Raw genomic sequence first — 20086 nt, 5'->3', positions numbered from 1 at the left:
GGTCTCATTTTTGGGGAAATATGTTACTCTAAATGCACCCATCTGGCTGACAATCTTAACTGGGGCTTATTTTGGGGGTAGGGCTTATATTACGAAGAGACGCAGTGGCTAAGACGCTGAGCTTGTTGATCAGAAGGTCGGCAGTTCAGCAGTTCGAATCCTTAGTGCCGCGTAACGGGGTGAGCTCCCGTTACTTGTCCCAGCTTCTGCCAACCTAGCAGTTCGAAAGCATGTAAAAAATGCAAGTAGAAAAATAGGGACCACCTTTGGTGGGAAGGTAACAGCGTTCTGTGCGCCTTTGGTGTTCAGTCATGCCGGCCACATGACCACAGAGATGTCTTCAGACAGTGCTGGTTCTCGGGCACTTCTCTTTGCTAACAGGTGGCCATGCTAAGTGCCTGAAGGACCCCATCCCATCACTAATTCATATTAATGGTCCGCGGGATTTAAAGTAATGAATTTAGGGGTCCCTGAGGTCTGACAGGTTGGTGACCCCTGGTTTAGACCGGTACCGGGCCCTTGGAATGCCAGAAACTGGGCTGCGCAAACAAGCAAAGCCCCATCTGTGCGATGCAGGCAGTAGGCAAAACTTCCATAGTCCGTGGAAAATCCGCTCTCCTTGGAACTGGTCCCTGGTGCCCAAAAGGATGGGGGGGGGGGTGCTGGTTTAGAGAGTCTCCTCTCTGTTTCAGATTCAAAACACCTGATTTTATTCCTGGTTAGAAACAGGCTCCTCTGCTAGGAATGTTCTCCTTCGCAGACCAAGCTTCTTAGCTTAAAGAGCTAAAGCAAGCAAACATTTCTTAATCACCTCAAGAATAAAATCCTATTAGCGCCGGAGAGATGTTCTGAAGAATGGGATCAAAATCCCCTAAAACCCAAGTCCTCCTAATTAAGCGAAGTATACGATGGGACGCGGTGGCTCAGTGGCTAAGACGCTGAGCTTGTCGATCGAAAGGTCGGCAGTTCAGCGGTTCGAATCCCTAGTGCCGCGTAAGGGGGTGAGCTCCCGTTACTTGTCCCAGCTTTTGCCAACCTAGTAGTTCGAAAGCAGGTAAAAAATGCAAGTAAAAAAATAGGGACCACCTTTGGTGGGAAGGGAACAGCATTCTGTGCACCTTCAGCGTTGAGTCATGCCGGTCACATGACCACGGAGACGTCTTCGGACAGCGCTCGCTCTTCGGCTTTGAAACGGAGATGAGCACTGCCCCCTAGAGTCGGGAACGACTAGCACATATGTGCGACGGGAACCTTTACCTTTATATGATGTCAACTACTTTGCAAAAAGACTACTGTCACATCTATATAAACGTATGCACCAGAAGCATTTAAATTAAATGTGTTTATTGCAGTAAAACACAGAGCGAATACGGACTTTTTTTTTTTTTTTTTTTTTGCTCAGTTGTTTTATATTTCTGTAGCCCTGGAATTCAAATGCTCTTTTGGCGCGCCCAATTTTTCTAGCCCAGTCAATTCAATTTGTCTCCGTGGCTTATTGGAAGAATAAAATAAGATCCAAACACTTTCTTGTCATTGCCTTCGAGGCTAAGAGCTTTGGGCATTTTAGCACAGCAGTTTTCTTCCCAAATTCATGCTATTAGTGTGTATTTAGCATGGTATATAAACATTTAAAAATAAGTAAACCTTTTCTCAGCTTTCAGAAATATCTTACTAAAGAGTAGGGCGCGATTGGCGAACCTTTTTGGCACCGAGTACCGAAATGGGAGCGGGCGCACGTGGGGGAGCACCGGAAACCGGAAAAGCAGCTCCCTGGGGCTCTTGCGTGCATGCGCACTGGGGAGCTGCTCTTCTGGTTTCCAGCGCTCCCACACATGCAAAGACCAGCTGGCCAGCACGCTGCTGTTCTGTCCCCGTACCTCGCACACACCCAACCAGCCAGCCGAGGGTTAAATAAACTCTTCAAACACACAACGTCAGTGATAAGGAACTTGGCAGCAACTCCATGGCTGCCTGCCAAGAGCTTTTACTCCGATAACACAGACAAAAATACACACAGTTTGAATAGTCCAGTTTGTAATTAAATCCACGGCAAATAGGTGTTGTGTCCGAAGGTGCAAGTGCCTCACCAGAGATTAGTTTTGTCTGTCACAGAGTCCGAATGGCCACCACACAGCCTTTTATAGCCTGTGGGATGTAGTCCAGTGATTCAGCTTAATCTCTGGCACGCCTCCTTTTCTGCTGCTCACACTTGTATCTCCGACGCTGGCATGGGTCCAACCACAATGTTTCTTCGTCACTATCCGACGGCTCGGAAACACCTGGCTCCTGGCCAATCTCTTCTCCTTCGGGAGACACCTGAGGCATTGCCAGAGAGGAGGGTCCTGGAGAGGGAGGCCTGGCCGTCTCCTCTCCTTCATGTTCGGAGCCTTCTTCCTCCGATAAGATGGGCTCGGAGGATGGAGCCACAACAGCTGCATGTGCCAAAGCCCAAAAGAGAAACGGGTGACGGCTAGTGTGCCCGGAGAGATAGCTCTGTTGGTCTTCGTGTGCGCATGTGCACCAGAAACCGTAAGACCAGGTGGCTAGTGCATATGTGCGTGCCAGAAACCGGAAGCTCAGCTTCCCAGCTCACGCATGCGTGGTGGGGAGCTGCTTTTCTGGTGCTTCCGTGCATGTAAAGACCAGCTGGCTGGCACACATGCATGCACTGGAATCTGGAAGAGCAATGGGCAACGGCTGGCATGCCCAGAGAGATGGCTCTGCGTTCCACTTCCAGCACGCATGCCATAGGTTCGCCATCATGGGACTGGGGGCCAGACAAATAATATTCCCTGGCTGTTGTGGCTCCATTACCTGAGCCTGTGTCATCGGCAGGAGAGGACTCCGAGAGTGAAGGAGAGGAGTTGGCAAGGCCTCCCTCTCCAGGACCCTCCTCTTTGGCAATGCCTTCGGTGTCCACCAAAGGGCAAGAGATAGGACCGGGGCCAATCATGTCCACGCAGCCACAGGTGGACAGTGATGAGGGTAATGAGTCTTGGCTGGATCCCTGGCAGCGTCGCAGAGATAAGCGCACGCAACAGAAGAAAAGGTGTGCCAGAGATTAGGCTGAGTCACTGGACCACACCCCACAGGGTATAAAAGGGGGTGAGGTGGCCATTCAGACTCTGTGACGGACAAAACTAACTACTATCGAGTCACATTGCATCTTTGGAAACAACGTTATCGGCCTTGGATTTATTTTACGAACTGGACAATTCTTGACTGTGGGTATTTTGTTTATTGAGTAAAAGTTCTTGGCAAGCAGCTACTGGGTTGCTGCCAAGCGTCTTATCAGAAGAATTGGTTGTCTGCCAGTTTATTTAACCCCTGGCTGTCTGTTTGTGTGCGCGTGTGAGACGGGGACAGAACACTGGTCCAGTCTCTCTTCTCAGAATGTGAGGAAACCTACCGTGGCACCTAGGATGGCTGGAGCTTCCTTGAACCACCATTTGTCTGAAATGTTATAGGATTTCTTTTCTTGAGCAGGGGGTTGGACTAGAAGACCTTCAAGGTCCCTTCCAACTCTGTTATTGTGCTTGTGCCAGACAGCAGTTAGCTCAGATACTCAGAGAAAGGCAGACAGAACTGAAGATGTACTGCAGTGGGTTTCCTTCGATTAGAACTTGGGAAGAAATCCAAATATAGTTTACTACTATTTGATATATTTATTCAAGAACCAAAATGGGCTGTCTGTACTTTTTATAGAGAAGAAAATTGTCCTTTTGCATGAGAAACAGGGATGAAATCCTACCGGTTCGAACCGGTTTGGGCGATCCACTAGAGATTATGGGCATCAGTTTGCTGAACCGGTAGTAACTACCCCCCCTTGGTCCCACACATGCCCGGCCGGTCGCCGCTCACCTCTTCCGGCCGCTCGATATTCCACAGAATTCGATGTTAAATGCAGCAGAGAGAATGCTAACTTTTCTCTCTCCATTCAGAACAGAGCTGCTGCAGCCTGTCCCTTTTAAGGTAGTCCCCAGGAGGGAGGGGGCCACGAGGGAACCATAAAGGGAGCAGCAGCTCCGTTGTGAATGGAGGGAGAAAAGTTAGCATTCTCTCTGCTACAGAATTCAATGTTAAATGCAGCAGAGAGAATGCTAACTTTTCTCCCTCCATTCAGAACGGAGCTGCTGCAGCCTGTCCCTTTTAAGGTAGTCCCCAGGAGGGAGAGGGACAGGGTGGGGAGCAACTGGAATGGAGCTGTTTTTGTGAAAGGCAGGAAAATGGGGAAGGGGATTTTCCTGCCTGTCATCCATTCCTCAATCTCAGCACAGACAGAGGGAAGGATGGTAGGCAGGAATATTCCCCTCCCCATTTTCCTGCCATTTGCGACAAAGAGTGGCTGGGAGGGGAGGGACCAGCGAAGAGCCCCTCGATGTGAGTGATGTCGAGTTGGCCACGCCCACCCAGTCACATGACCTCCCCCCCAACAAGCACGCCCACAAAACCGGTAGGGGAAATGTTTTAATTTCACCCCTGATGAGAAACCAATATTCCCATTTAATGGTTAATGATGTCTATATATTCATATTTGGCACAATAAACTGAGAACCGGGGGGGGGGGGGACTTTCTTGTCTGTTTGTCTGTTTATAACCTTCAATTGGGCATAACGGTGCATCGTAAGACAACAATTTTCGAATCAGAGTACTTTGGATGGACGAACTTAAAGAATGCGTCCAAAATCCAGGACCTATTGTGCAACTTGAACCCGCCACTCGCATATGTTGAGCTGTGTGTGTGTGGTGAGCTGCTGCCCCCCACTCGTGCAACCCCGGTTCCCCTTCCCCCCCCCCCCACTTGTTGGTCCGCCAAGCTGCCCAACATTCTTCTTACCCAACCAACATAGAACCGAGCCTTAAATTTCCCTTACAATTTACTCATTTTAGGCTCACCAATCTACGAGGTGTCCGACAGATGGCGTGGGCTCCGGCCAAGCTGCATGGCTGAACGTAACCCCCTCAAGCAAGGGTTCCACCCAACATCCCTTAGGAACCCAGGTGGAACTAAGAAGCCGGCCGAGCGGTGGTAACAATCTGCTAGAACTTGAGAATGCTTGTCCGGGTTCCAGTGCTTACATAGAAACATCGGAGGTGGAGCAGGACAGCATAGGTGCTCTGCATTGTGAGTTATATCCACCTGCCTGCTTTAACGTTGCCAGTGAAAACAGCCCGTTCTCTGCCCAAGCTCCATACCTTCTTCAGCACCATGCCAAGAAACGGTCCGTGAATTTAACCTTTGCTGGGAAGCCTCTTCAGCGGAGTTCCTACCACAACTCGCCAGGGTTTCCTTCGCCATGCGCGGGTGAAAAGTGCCAAGCCGGCTTTGAAAACGTCTCTGGACTCCATCACCCATACTTCTACAGGTGTACCGTTTCAGAGCCTCAGCCTTTCCCCTGCCATGGCCAATGCTGGAATCCCATAGGGGAGGAGCGCGCGTCGTATGCACACAACGGTAGCCAGAAAAAGCCGGTAAACGGAGCCGTTGCATCTTGCAAAGCTTGGCAGATTTATACAGAAGAGATCCCTAACAACTATGCTTTTGATTACTCAGGGTAAAGATAATGTTTTATGAATACCGTTTTCAGAAGTACTCAAATGAGATGGTCTGCTGACACCTTGTTTTATTGATCCACCCGTTAAGCCAAAGTCAGTGTCAGGGGTTCCAAGTAATACACCCATACTAAGCAAAACTCGGAGGCAGGTGAATTCCTCAGAGAATAGCTTTATTGGATATATCATATTGGCACAGATCTGGTGAAAACCAACTCTGAAGGTTCCCACTGTTTTCAGCTACCGTATTTTTTGGAGTATAAGACGCTCTGGAATATAAGGCGCACCTTATTTTGGGGTGGGGGGGTGGGGGGGGGAGAAACATTAAAAAAATAAAAATTCTGCTTGAGAAGCTGTCCGTTAGAGAGACTGCATTTGCAGCCTCCAAAAGCTCCGTTTGCAAAGGAGCTTTTCTTTGCAAAGGCAGCCTCTCGAACGGAACTTTTGGAGGCTGTTTGAGAGGCTCTCTGTTTGGGAGGCTACATTTGCAGCCTCCAAAAGGGGGGGGGGACGGTGGGTGGGTGGGGCTACATTTGGTGTATAAACCACACCCAAATTTCCGCCCTCCTTTGGGGTGGGGAGAGTGTCTTATACTCCGAAAAATACAGTAATTAAAAGAAAACGTTTTTCCCTCAACCCCAAACAATCAGTCACATGATCTGTCTGGTTGCCTGGTGACACCACTCCGCCTTCCTCTGACCAGGTGTGAGAATGTCCTTGGTTCCCAAGAGAAAGTATTTTGTTTTGGCTACAAAACCCCAGCTATCTCTAATCCCGCCTCCCTGTCACTCAGCTCCAGTGTGGCAGCACTGAAGCTCCAAGATGGCTTCAGCCAGGCCAGCTTCAGGGTTGATAGTCAGTTTAGCCATGGTTTTATGGGCAAGGTCAGTATAGCCAAAGCTTTCTGGAAAAATGTAGAGCCTGAGATGAAGAATGGATGGGAAGTGGGCATGCAAGTGTTTGGGGAGCAATTGTGGGTGTCAAGGCAGGAAAAGGAAGCAGCTGGAGACATCTCAGGTAGCTTCAAGAGGTTGACGATGGGAGTGGTGCTCCATAAGTAATGATCCCAGGAAGGGGTACATTGGGACAGGGGTCTCCAACCTGAGCAATTTTAAGACTTCTGGACTTCCATCTCCCAGAATTCCCTAGCCAACATGGCTGGTTGGAGACTTTTGGGAGTTAAAAGTCCTCAAGTCTTAAAGTTGTCAAGGTTGGAGACTCCTACATTGGAATTCAATGCAAAAAAGTTAAGAAGATGAAGGATATTGAAAGAAATGTGGGCAGGATCCAAAGACAGGCTGGAAACTAGAGAAGGGGTTGGAGGAGAAGACTTGTCCGGTGAGAACATCATCTCAGGTAGCTTCAGGAGGTTGACGATGGGAGTGGGGCTCCGTGAGTAATGATCCCAGGAAGGGATACATTGGGACAGGGGTCTCCAACCTGAGCAATTTTAAGACTTCTGGACTTCCATCTCCCAGAATTCCCTAGCCAACATGGCTGGCTGGAGACTTCTGGGAGTTAAAATTCCTCAAGTCTTAAAGTTGCCAAGGTTGGAGACTCCTACATTGGAATTCAATGCAAAGAAGTTAAGAAGATGAAGGATATTGAAAGAAATGTGGGCAGGATCCAAAGACAGGCTGGAAACTAGAGAAGGGGTTGGAAGAGAAGACATGTCCGGTGGGAACATCATCTCAGGTAGCTTCAGGAGGTTGACGATGGGAGTGGGGCTCCATGAGTAATGATCTCAGGAAGGGATACATTGGGACAGGGGTCTCCAACCTGAGCAATTTTAAGACTTGTGGACTTCCATCTCCCAGAATTCCCTAGAATTCTGGAAACTAGAGAAGGGGTTGCAGGAGAAGACTTGTCCGGTGAGAACATCACCACCCTCAGATTATTTGGGTTCTAAAAGGGGTGCCTATTGACAAGGTGGGGGACCGCATTATAAGCTGCTCACAAAATTCGGTGCCTTTTCATTGCTTCTTGTGTCTTTTTCTCCTGGCACCCCTCTTTACTTGCCCTTGTTCCTTGAGGTCCTCACAGCCACTTGCTCCTCACCCGGTGAAGAGAAGCCTCTCTCCAACAGCGCAGCTCATCCAGGCGGTAGAACAGCACCACCGAGAAATCTCTCAGCTGGCAAATGACCACCTTGCCAGGAATCATTTGGCTAGCATGTTTCCCCCCATAATCCAGAGAGGGGAGAGCGACTCGCAGCTCCACCTGGAGAGCGGGGAAGAGGCCCAGCCCGTTCTCAGCCGCAGCAATTCCGAGGGCTACTTGCTTCAGATGGAAAAGCAAAAAGAAAGGAAAGGAAAGAAAGAGAACCGGAAGGTGAGCAAAGGAGAGGAACCCACACGGTGCAGGGAAGGGGCAGGCGGGTGGGTGTCGATCTTCGTCTTGTGGTGTTGCATAACCAAAATGACTTTGTAGACTAGCAGGAGCTTTTGGATTCTCGGTGGTTTTTGCAGAACTAACAGTGAAAATAAATATATTTCTCTCTCTTCATACCCACCAGGCAGAGTGGCATGGGGAAAAAAACCTCAGCAAACAGGGCAAAGAGATGCTGCCCAGGGAATGGTTAGATAAGAGACAGTGTGTCAGAGTTCCAAGTAACCTATCAGGCCTGGAAGCCATCTTTTCTATTAGGCCTTCAGACCTGATACGGTGTAGCCCTCGACTGCGTAACAGGTTGAGAAGGAGGCTCAGAAGGCGCCCTCAGGCTGCAAAGCAGACAGCGGGAGCTTTGTACTTCCAGGCTTGCGAGAACCTGTTAATGTAGCCTTATAATGTGAAAGCCAGCTGAGTTAGTTTGGGCAAGTCATTCCCACTCAGCCGAACCCACCTCCCAAGGTGGTTGTTGTGGAAAAAATAGGAGGAAGGGATTATGTAAAATATGTTTAGATTTCCTTGAGTTATTCATAAAAATAATAAAGGTGGGAGGACAGACAGACAGACAGGGATGGATGGATGCAGTGATGGGATTCAGCCAGTTCGTACCACTTCGGGAGAACCGGTTGTTAACTTTCTGAGCAGTTTGGTGAACTGGTTGTTGGAAGACATCATTAGGGCAGAGAACTGGTTATTAATTATTTGAATTCCACCGATGGATGGATGGATGGATGGATGGATGGATGGATAGATATGGGATGGATGGAAGATAGATAGATAGATAGATAGATAGATAGATAGAGATAGATAGATAGATAGATAGATAGATAGATAGATAGATGATAGACAGATAGGATGATAAATAGATGTAGATAGAGATAGATAGATGATAGATAGATAGATAGATAGATAGATAGATAGATAATAGATAGACGACATAGAGATAGGTAGGTAGGTAGGTAGGTAGATAGATAGATAGATAGATAGATAGATAGATAGATAGATAGATAGATAGATGATAGATAGATGATAGATAGATGATAGATAGATAGGTAGGTAGGTAGGTAGGTAGATAGATAATAGATAGATAGATAGATAGATAGATAGATAGATAGATAGATAGATAGATAGACGGAGATAGAGATAGATAGATAGATAGATAGATAGATAGATAGATAGATAGATAGATAGATAGATAGATAGGTAGATAGGTAGATAGATAGATAGATAGATAGATAGATAGATAGATAGATAGATAGATGATAGATAGATAGATAGATAGATAGATAGATAGATAGATAGATAGACGGAGATAGAGATAGATAGATAGATGATAGATAGATAGATAGATAGATAGATAGATAGATAGATATGGATGGATAGACAGACAGACATGGATGGATGGATGGATGATGGATGGATAGATAGATAGATACCGTGTTTCCCCCAGAATAAGACAGGGACTTATTTTCTTTTGACCCCCAAAATATGGCCTTGGCCTTATTATCAGGGGGTCCGGCAGAGAGAGGCTCCCTCCGTGCACCATCAAACCCCGTCCCTCCTATGGGGGGGGACTCAAGCGGCCCGAAGGTGCCAAGCCGCGCAAGCGCCTGTTCCTTCCCCTGCTTGCACGCCTCCTAGGCCTCACCATGTTGATGTGGGCAAAGCCAGTGAGCACCCAGCTGGAAGCCACTGGAAACGGAGAAGACGCCAATGCCAGTCGGGCCAGCTGCCTGCTGCCAAGTCTTCCAGCAGCCAGGGCAGAGAGTCTTCCGGCAGCCGGGTCAGAGAGGCAGTGAAGGGAGCTGCAGCCCCACATGGGGAGACTGCGCCGCCACTGCCACCATCCGGGTACTGAGGATGGCTTCCTCTGCAGCTTCCAAAACCCGGCTGGAAGCCGAGAAGAGGCCGGTCGGGACAGCCGCTGCTGTCGAGTCTTCCGGGAGCCAGAGCAGCCGCATGGAGTTGGAACGATAGAGCGGGAAGTGGTGCACCAGAGGGTTAACGTCATTGCCCAGAGGATCATTGCTTGCCCTTTCCCCTCTTTGGAAGAGCTTTATAGCTCCTGCTGCCTTAAGAAAGTTCAAAACATTCTTAAAGATCCATCTCATCCTGGGCACCCCCCCTTTTTTTTTTTGAACTATTACCATCTGGCAGACGGTACAGGACAATAAAAACAAGGACGAATAGGCTGAAAAACAGCTTCTATCCCAGGGCAGTAACCATATTGAATTCTACGGTATAGTGCAATATCGGGTTTTCAGTTTCAATTATACAGAATGTAAAAGGATGTATTTGTTTGCATTTTTATAGTTATAATGTACACTGAAGACGGCATTTAATTTCGTTGTACCATGTACCCCTCTACATGGGGCTCCCCCTGGGGTGCACCCGGAGGCTCCAGCTGGTCCAGAACGCGGCCGCGCGGGGGATTATGGGGGCGGCGAGGCGCTCCCACGTAACACCTCTCCTGCGCGAGCTGCACTGGCTCCCGGTGGTCTTCCGGGTGCGCTTCAAGGTGTTGGTGACCACCTTTAAAGCGCTCCATGGCTTAGGGCCGGGGTACTTACGAGACCGCCTTCTGCCACCAATAGCCTCCCACCGGCCAGTACGCTCGCACAGAGTGGGCCTCCTCAGGGTGCCGTCCGCCAGACAATGTCGGCTGACGACCCCCAGGGGGAGAGCCTTCTCTGTGGCGGCGCCCACCCTCTGGAACAACCTCCCCCCAGAGATACGTAGAATAACAGACCTCCGGATTTTTCGTCGGGCCCTGAAAACCTATTTATTTCAACTAGCGGGGCTGGCCTGAGTTAATTTTAAATTGATTTTAAATTGGGTTATTTTAATTTACGGCCAATAATATTTAATTATTTTAAATTGTTTTTAAATTTTGTATGTATTGTTTTTTACTCTGGCTGTTCACCGCCCTGAGTCCTATTCTGGAGAAGGGCGGTATAGAAATTTAATAATAATAATAATAATAATAATAATAATAATAATAATAATAATAATAATAATAATAATAATAATAATAATAATGTAAACTAAACTAAAACTTCATATTACCCCTTTGTTCAGGGCTCCAGGGCAAAAGGTTACACAAAGATGGATGTGAGGCTCGGAGGCCTTGGACCTGACTATGAAACCATCAAAGAAAAAGTAAGAGGAATGGCATTTATGAATATCTTCTTCTTCCTGCGGGCTGTTTGTCCTGCAGAACGTTACAAATGGAGGGTTTTGGCTGAGTTGCCAAATTAAAATCAGGAAGAAGGGAACGGACAACGAATCTCTAGATCAGAGGTCTTCAAACTTGGCAGCTTTCAGACTTGTGGACTTCAACTCCCAGAATTCTGGGCTGGAGAACTCTGGGAGTTGAAGTCCATAAGTCTTAAAGCTGCCATCTTTGAAGACCTCTGCTGTAGATTCTGATAGCACTGATGATGCTACCTAGTTTGGCAATGAAATGTCTACTAGATAGAAAACCATCAGGCTTATAACCCTATTGAAAACCAATAACTCTTTTGAAATAAGTAGAAAGTTTAAATTGAGAAAATAGTAGCGTGTATATATATATAATATATATATATGTTGGTCTTTGGTTATTCGGGTTTTCTCCCGCGTAAAATTGGAAGTGTCTTGGCGACGTTTCGACAAAGTCTCATTCGTCATCTACAGGCTGGTGTTTTCGGCTTCGTGCTTCTAGGAGCAATGTGAGATCACAGCTGCGATCTCACATTGTGATCTCACATTGCTGCGATCTCACATTGCTGTGATCTCACATTGAGCTGCGATCTCACATTGCTCCTAGAAGCACGAAGCCGAAAACACCAGCCTGAAGATGATGAATGAGACTTCGTCGAAACGTCGCCAAGACACTTCCAATTTTACGCGGGAGAAAACCCGAATAACCAAAGACCTACATACAAATACCCGCGAAAACCTCAGAATATATACATATATGTGTGTGTGTGTGTATATATATATATATATATATATATATATATATATATATATATATATATATATATATATATATATGAATTTATTATAAACATAAATATAAAGATTAGGGGGTGGAAGACTAGGACTAGTATATCTAAATTTATGATTAAGAGGATGTAAAAAATATATTGGAAAATATAGTTTTCAAAGACTATAAATTCAGGGGACTTAGAGATATAATCTTGGGGCTGATTAAATCTTATTGACAACTAGTTTTATTGGTGTTTACAGAAAATTGAGATATTGAAAATGTGGTGAAACACTGAGCAATATTTATAATATTAAAATATTAGTGATTTAAAGGCCTAATAAGTATATTGTACAAAGAAATGTTATTGATGTTTACATATACTCTTGGAGAAAGTGATTAAAAAATCATAAAGAGAAAAGTATTGTTTAAAGATAATAAGGTAACCCAACAAATGGGAAAAATAAGTACAAATTGGGAAAATAGCATAATATAGATTGATACATAAAAGAATATATTATAATTATAATGAGCACATTTAGGTTAGAAGTTGGAAGATAAAAATCCTGTATATGTAATTGTATTATTACTGTGAGCACTGTGTGAAAAATATGTTAACCCAGTCACTGTCTACAAAAAATGTTGGTTGTTCAAGAAAAACTGCAAATAAAACATATACAAAAGAAAAAAAAATAATAAAAAGAAAAAAAGAAAGTGAAGAGGAACTTAAGAGCTTCTTGCTGCAGATGGAGAGTGCAAAAGTTGGCTTAAAACTCAACATTAAGAAAACTAAAATCATGCCATCCGGCTCTCTCAACTCCTGGCAAATAGATGGGGAAGAAATGGAGGTAGTGACAGGTTTTATTTTCCTGGGCTCCAAGATCACCGCAGATGGGGACTGCAGCCAAGAAATTAAAGGATGCTTGCTCCTGGGGAGGAAAGCTATGGCAAAGTTAGACAGCATACTAAAAAGCAGAGACATCACCCTGCCAACAAAAGTCCGTATAGTCCAGGCGATGGTTTTCCCAGTTGCAATGTGTGGCTGTGAAAGTTGGACCATAAGGAAGACTGAGCGCCAAAGAATGGAGGCCTTTGAACTCTGGTGCTGGAGAAGACTCCTGCGAGTCCCTTGGACTGCAAGGCGATCCAACCGGTCAGTCCTAGAGGAGATCAACCCTGACTGCTCTTTAGAAGGCCAGATCCTGAAGAGGAAACTCAAATGCTTTGGCCACCTAATGAGAAGGAAGAAAGGACTCACTGGAGAAGAGCTGAATGCTGGGAACGATGGAGGGCAAAAGAAGAAGGGAACGGCAGAGAACGAGGTGGCTGGATGGAGTCACTGAAGCAGTCAGCGTGAGCTTAAATGATCTCCGGGGGATGGCAGAGGACAGGAAGGCCTGGAGGAACGTTGTCCATGGGGTCGTGATGGGTGGGACACGACTTCACAACTAACAACAACAAGGCAACCTGGTATTCTTGAGATATTTTAGACTTCCAATCACGTTAATCCCATGAAGCACAGCCAAAGACAAAGGATCGTTGGGAGATGTCATTCAAAGCATCTGGAAGTTGCACGTGCCTGGATGAAGGATTGGATGGATGGATCCATTCCTGGGTCCATTCACAACAGAGAGTTCTACTTTTGCTGATCAGTTGGGTTACCTTGCTCAACAATATAGCTGACCAAGGAGACAATCAGCAGAAGAGACGTACCATTTCAGAACTTGCTCTTGAGGATATTTCCAGTATGGTGGTAACAATCCTGGGAAGGTAAAGATTTCATTTAAACTCCTGGAGAAGTCTGTCTTAACAGATCTTAACAGAGTTGGAAGGGACCTTGTAGGTCATCTAGTCCAACCCTCATCCCCACCCAAGCAGGAGACCCTACACCATTTCTGACAGATGGCAGTCCAGTCTCTTCTTGAAAGCTTCCAGTGATGAAGCTCCCTGAACTTCCTAAGGCAATTTCTGTTCCATCGGTTGATTGTTTTCACTGTCAGAAAATTTCTCCTTATTTCTACGTTGAATCTCTCCTTGATCAGTTTCCATCCATTATTCCTTGTCTGGCCTTCAGGTGCTTTGGAAAATAGCTTGACACCCTTCCTCCTCCTCCCCTCAAGTATTTGAAGACTGCTATCCTGTCTCCCCTGGTCCTTCTCTTCATTAGACTAACCATGCCCAGTTCCTGCAACCGTTCATCGTATGTTTTAGCCTCCGGTCCGGAAGTCCTCCAACTTCCAAAGGCTAAGCTCCCTTGGGTTCTGTCCTTCACGACCAAAATAAATAAATCAATGTCCAGAAAACGTCTGGCTATGTTCAGAGTAGATCAGGCTTCCAAGGTGTAGCTTTTTTTTTTTTTAAGCCTTGGTAGAACATATCCATTAGTCTGTGTTCTCCTGCAGAGAATTCCAATTGGAGATCAGGATGCACAAATCCATTCTCTTCTAGTGTAACCGAGGGTGCTTGCTTTAATGCAGTTGAGCTGTTCTGGGGAATTTAGATGGTCCTGGCTTTATCACAAAAGGATAAAAAATAATAATAATAATAATAATGGAAGTCAACCCAACCGAGAAAAATCTAATTGTGAAGAGCTGAACGCGCATTATGCCTTGTTAGGAAACATTGGCCATTAATCTGATGCCTGATGTTTCTCCTTTGGCCCAAAAGAGAAGATGAAGCTGATTAACCGAGAAAGAATTGAGAAAAAAAGCCTCTTTCCCAAACCTTCATATTTTTATTTTTATTTTATTTTTTTACTTGCAATGAATGGAAACATGCTAGGTATTTTCCATGTTACTGGTACAACAGGGTCAGTACTCTACATTCGCTCAACTTACACTCAATTGTTTTTAGCAAGTTATAGTGGTGATTTTGTAGTACCCAATCCTGCTGGAGAGCAGGTAGGGGAAACAATGTATGATCTTCAACATACCAATAAGGTAAAAGGAAAGGTTCCCCTGGCACATATGTGCTAGTCGTTCCCAACTCTAGGGGGCGATGCTCATCTCCGTTTCAAAGCCGAAGAGCCAGCGCTGTCCGAAGACGTCTCCGTGGTCATGTGGCCGGCATGATTAAACGCCAAAGGCGCACGGAACGCTGTTCCCTTCCCACCAAAGGCGGTCGCCTTATTTTTCTACTTGCATTTTTTACCTGCTTTCGAACTGCTAGGTTGGCAGAAGCTGGGACAAGTCACGGGAGCTCACCCCATTATGCGGCACTAGGGATTCGAACCGCTGAACTGCCGACCTTTCGATCGACAAGCTCAGCGTCTTAGCCACTGAGCCACTGCGTCCCTTACCAATAGAAGAGAATATTTACCATACCAGTAGGAGAGAATATTTGTAGCTCAAGGTTGAACTGTGGGGTCCTTAGTGCTCTCTGGGCTTGGTTGTTTTCTTGCAGACATTTCGTGACCCAACTAGATAGTATCATCAGTGCTATAAGGAAGTGGGGTTTCCTCTGGGTGGTTGGTTGTTTATTGCTGCTGTTTATTGCTTGATTGTTTGTCTGAGGTGGTTGTTTCCCAGTTGGGGTATTGTTTACAGCTTGATCGTTGATCTTGTGTTAACCTTTGTGTTAATTTCTGCTCATCTGGGTGTTGATTGAGTGGTGCGGTGGCCTAGAGGTGGAGCTCTCGTCTCACAATCAGGAGGCTGCGAGTTCGATCCTAGGTAGAGGCAGCTATTTCTCTGGGCACGGTGAGAATATATCTGCTGAATATAACTCCGCATTGGCAACAGGAAAGGCATCCAGCCAGTAAACACTCGGCTCAATTCAGTTGCCCAGACTCCACCCCGCAAGGCATTATGGGGTCATTAAAAGATAATGATGACAATGATCTGAGCGTTGACTGCTGTTGAGGAGGTGTTTTGATCTTTTTAGACAATACCCCAATCAAAGACCTACCAACTCAGTCAAGCAAGCTAACAATAAGCAACAGCTTAATTAAGGAATCGTCATATTCACACGCTACCTTTCCTGTAAGAAGTTCAGGAGAGATTAGCTCATAAATTCATGCCCGGCTAAAACGCTTTGTCCCGTTAGCGAGAGTTTCGAGTCCGCTCCTCCCTCTTCCACACTTCCTTTTCAAGACCATACTTGAGCTTTTCAACTGGTTTGAGATAGGCGGCCATGCAAATTGAACAATTTAAATAAATAAATACAATGCATTAAAATGCTCGTCTCCAGCCTGCCCTTGAACTCCTCCTCTTTGTCCTTTGACAGTCAGAAAAGATAAAACACCAAAAAGTATACGCCAAGCAAGTAAATGAACAAAACCTGAAGAATATGTCAAGTACACGGAAACCTCAGTCGAAAACGGAGAACAAATCAGTTGTGTCAAGGCAGAAGGTAGGAACTAGCGAAACAAGTTTTTTTTTGTCCGTAGGAGACTGTCTGGAACAGCCTTTCTCAACCTTGGCACCTCAAAAATGTGTGGACATCCAAGTCCCAGAATCCCCCCCAACAGCATCCTGGGAATTGAAGTCCACCCTTCTTCAAGTTGCCAAGGTTGAGAAGCAGTGGTCTTCAAGGATCAAGACTGAACATACTCTTGGAGGATCAGAATGCCCCTGGCTCTCTGTCTTGAATATGAACCGCATGGATTTTTGATTGCTTTCATCATCAGTGTTGGTGATCCAAGCACAGTTCCTCCCTTATGAGAATAGAGTGGAGTGGAGTGGAGTGGAGTGGAGTGGAGTGGAGTGGAGTGGAGTGGAGTGGAGTGGAATGGAATAGGGAATGGGAATGGGAATGGGAATGGGAATGGGAATGGGAATGGGAATAGAGTAGAATGGAATGGAATGCAATGCAATGTAATGTAATGCAATGCAATGCAATGGGAATAGAGTGGAGTGGAGTGGAGTGGAATGGAATGGAATGGAATGGAATGGAATGGAATGGAATGGAATGGAATGGAATGGAATTGGAGTGGAATGGAATGGAATGGAATGGAATGGAATGGAATGGAATGGAATGGAATGGAATGGAATGGAATGGAATAGAATAGAATGGAATAGAATATTGGAATGAAGAGTAGAGTAGAGTAGAATAGGAATTGGAATTGGAATAGAATAGGAATAACAGAGTTGGAAGGGACCTTGGAGGTCTTCTAGTCCAACCTCCTGCTTAGGCAGGAAACCCTACACCGCTTCAGACAAATGGTTATCCAATCTCTTCTTAAAAACTTCCAGGGTTGGAGTATTCACAACTTCTGGAGGCAAGTTGTTCCACTGGTTAATTGTTCTGACTGTCAGGAAATTTCTCCTTAGTTCTAGGTTGCTTCTCTCCTTGATTAGAACAGAACAGAACAGAACAGAACAGAACAGAACAGAACAGAACAGAACAGAACAGAACAGAATAGAATAGAATAGAATAGAATAGAATAGAATTCTTTATTGGCCAAGTGTGATTGGACGCACAAGGAATTTGTCTTGGTGCATACGCTCTCAGTGTACATAAAATAAAAGATATATTTGTCAAGAATCATAAGGTACAACACTTAATGATAGTCATAGGGAAACAGTTTAGTTTCCATCCGTTGCTTCTTGTCCTGCCTTCAGGTGCTTTGGAGAATAGCTTGACTCCCTCTTCTTTGTGGCAACCCCTGAGATATTGGAACACTGCTACCATGTCTCCCCTAGTCCTTCTTTTCATCAGACTAAACATACCCAGTTCCAGCAACTGTTGTTTGATCGTTTAACCTACTCGGTTGAAATCCTAAGGCAGCAAGATTGCAAAAATCTTGCCAGATTTTCATTTATGACGGAAGAGGCATATACATGTATGTACCCTCAAACATGATCGTATAACAAGTCTACCGCCTCAAAAGATTGCCAATTGGATACTAATTCACAAAGAACAAGTCCTACCAATTGTATGAGGGGAGGCTGGCACCTCCTACTACAGTGATCTCACCTGTAGGAGAAGGAAGAGAAGTGATAAACTCCCTTGCTAGGAGTATGGAGAATCAAGTAATTTTGTTATTCCTTCTGTGTCTCTACCGTGATTTCCCTAAAATAAGACCCTGTCTTATATTTCTTTGAACCCTGAAATAAGCGCTTGGCCTTATTGCCATGCGCTCAAAAGCCCAATTGGGCTTATTATCAGGGGATGTCTTATTTGGGGGGAAACAGGGTATTTACTTGCCGGTTTTATGTCTTCTTAAAATTTTCCCTTCTGGTCCTTTTTTTTTTTTTTTTTTCCTACCATGGTTCTATTCTAAGACAAAATCTAGAATTTCAGCTTGATGAAAAGAAATCTTTTGAGGATGGTTATGTAGGGGAAGTGTCAATTTCGAACTGAATTTGGCCGCAGGCATCTTTCTGTTCCTCAGTTGCTACACAGAGGGGGAAGTGGGGAAGGAAGTTGGAATGCCTTACTAGACAAAACAAAGGACTTTCTCATGAGAATCAAGGTCATCCCTACTGGCAGCAGATAAGGTTGGGGAAGGAGTGCCTGAAGAGCCGCCAATTAACCCAATTGGTCAACGTGACCTGTGACATTTGAGGAATGGGGTTGTTTGAACCACGGTGGCGCAGTGGTGAGAGTGCAGTGTCTGCCAGCTGCCTGAAATTTGGCAGTTCGAATCTCACCAGGCTCGAGGTTGACTCAGCCTTCCATCCTTCCGAGGTAGGTAAAATGAGGACCCAGATTGTTGGGGGCAAGAGGCTGATTCTAAAACGCTTAGAGAGAGCTGTAAAGCACTATAAAGTGGTATATAAATCTAAGTGCTATTGCTATTGCTATTTTCCTTCCTCCTTCCCTCCCTTCCTTCCCTCCCAGTGGTTAGAATACAGTATTGCAGGCTAACTCTGCCAACTGACAGGAGTTCAATCCTGACTGGCTCAAAAGTTTGACTCAGCCTTCCATCCTTCCGAGGTGGGTAAAATGAGGACCCAGATTGTTGGATAGGTTGACTCTGTAAACCACTTAGGGCTGCAAAGCACTGTAAAGCGGTATATAAGTCTAAGTGCTATTGCTATTGCTAATTTTCTTCCTACCTACCTACCTCCCTCCCTTCCTTCCTTCCTTCCTTCCTTCCTTCCTTCCTTCCCTCCTTCCTTCCTTCCTTCCTTCCTCCCTCCCTCCCTCCCTCCCTCCCTCCCTCCCTCCCTTTCCAGTGGTTAGAATACAGTATTGCACACTAACTCTGCCCAAAGGCAGGAGTTCGATCCTGACTAGCTCGAGGTTGACTCAGCCTTCCATCTTTCCGTGGTGGGTCAAATGAGGACCCAGATTGTTGGGGGCAAGAGGCTGACTCTGTAAAACTGCTTAGAGAGGGCTGTAAAAAGCACTGTAAAGCGGTATGTAAGTCTTAAGTGCTATAGCTATCGCGATTTCCTAGTTTAATTATACTGAAACCGCGGGAAAGATTTAGAGTGGGTTTTCCTTTAGAGTTGTGCCGATACGATGCACTCATTAAAGAAGCCCTTTGAGAAAGAGACCCAGTCTCAGAGCTCCAATTTGCTTGGGTTTCCTTCGTCGGAGCCTTGAGAGGAAGAATTTGTGGGAGATGCTGACGTGAAGGAACCCAACTGCGTCTTCCTTGGAAATGGTCTCTTCCTAATCTGGGGTTCGAGGTTGTTTCACGACCCGTCATGGTGGCCTTCTTTCCTTCCTTCTGCAGGCCCTTGAATACGCCAAGACAATTCCCAAGCCTCGGCTTTTCGTCTCGAGATCGTCGGAGGAAGAGACCAAAGAAGAGAAGAATCTGGCGCGGACTTTAAACGGAGAGAACCTCCCTCCCATCTCCTCTCTGGAGTCCCTGCAAAACAGGCACGAGAAGGAGAAGCAGGTGGTCGCCGCCTTCAAAACGCTCCATATTGTCTGATGGGGGGGGTTGGGGCGTCCCCCATCGACCTTCGTAGGCCCACCGCGCTCTTCCTGCTTCCCCCCCCCCCGTTTTCTTCTCGCCGTGTAGTTAACCCCTGGTCCGAATGGACGAGCGTACCACGATGAGTTTCATGAACTTCTGCAAGATCTGGGATGTTTTTCTCCATGAGTTTCATTCAGCCTTACTTATTTTTGTTGGATTTTATTGTTGATAATTAAAACGTTGAGTGTACGATGAACTAGAAGCGATCTTTCTCTTTTCTTTTCTTTTCTTTTCTTTCCTTCCCTCCATTCCAGGGCTCCCATCTTTTTCCCAAAAAAACCTTTTGATGGTTTAAGGGT

General features: G+C 45.8%; 1 protein-coding gene across 1 annotated transcript in view; it reads left to right on the top strand.

Moving 5' to 3' along the window:
• Positions 1–19742, top strand: part of JHY (junctional cadherin complex regulator) — a 34011-nt gene extending 14269 nt beyond the window's left edge. Inside the window, exons 3-7 of the mRNA XM_070952321.1 lie at positions 4891–5555; positions 7587–7884; positions 11020–11100; positions 16136–16261; positions 19539–19742. Coding sequence (XP_070808422.1) covers positions 4891–5555; positions 7587–7884; positions 11020–11100; positions 16136–16261; positions 19539–19742 — 1374 coding nt within the window. The remainder of the gene's footprint in view (positions 1–4890; positions 5556–7586; positions 7885–11019; positions 11101–16135; positions 16262–19538) is intronic.
• The last annotated feature ends 344 nt before the right edge of the window (positions 19743–20086 follow it).

This window comes from Pituophis catenifer, unplaced genomic scaffold, assembly GCF_029215685.1.
Source record: "Pituophis catenifer annectens isolate HBS135680 unplaced genomic scaffold, rPitCat1.0.hap2 SCAF_12, whole genome shotgun sequence".
Classification (NCBI taxonomy): Eukaryota; Metazoa; Chordata; class Lepidosauria; order Squamata; family Colubridae; genus Pituophis; species Pituophis catenifer.
The sequence above is the reverse complement of the archived record's forward strand: the minus strand, read 5'-3'. Positions and strand labels throughout refer to the sequence as shown.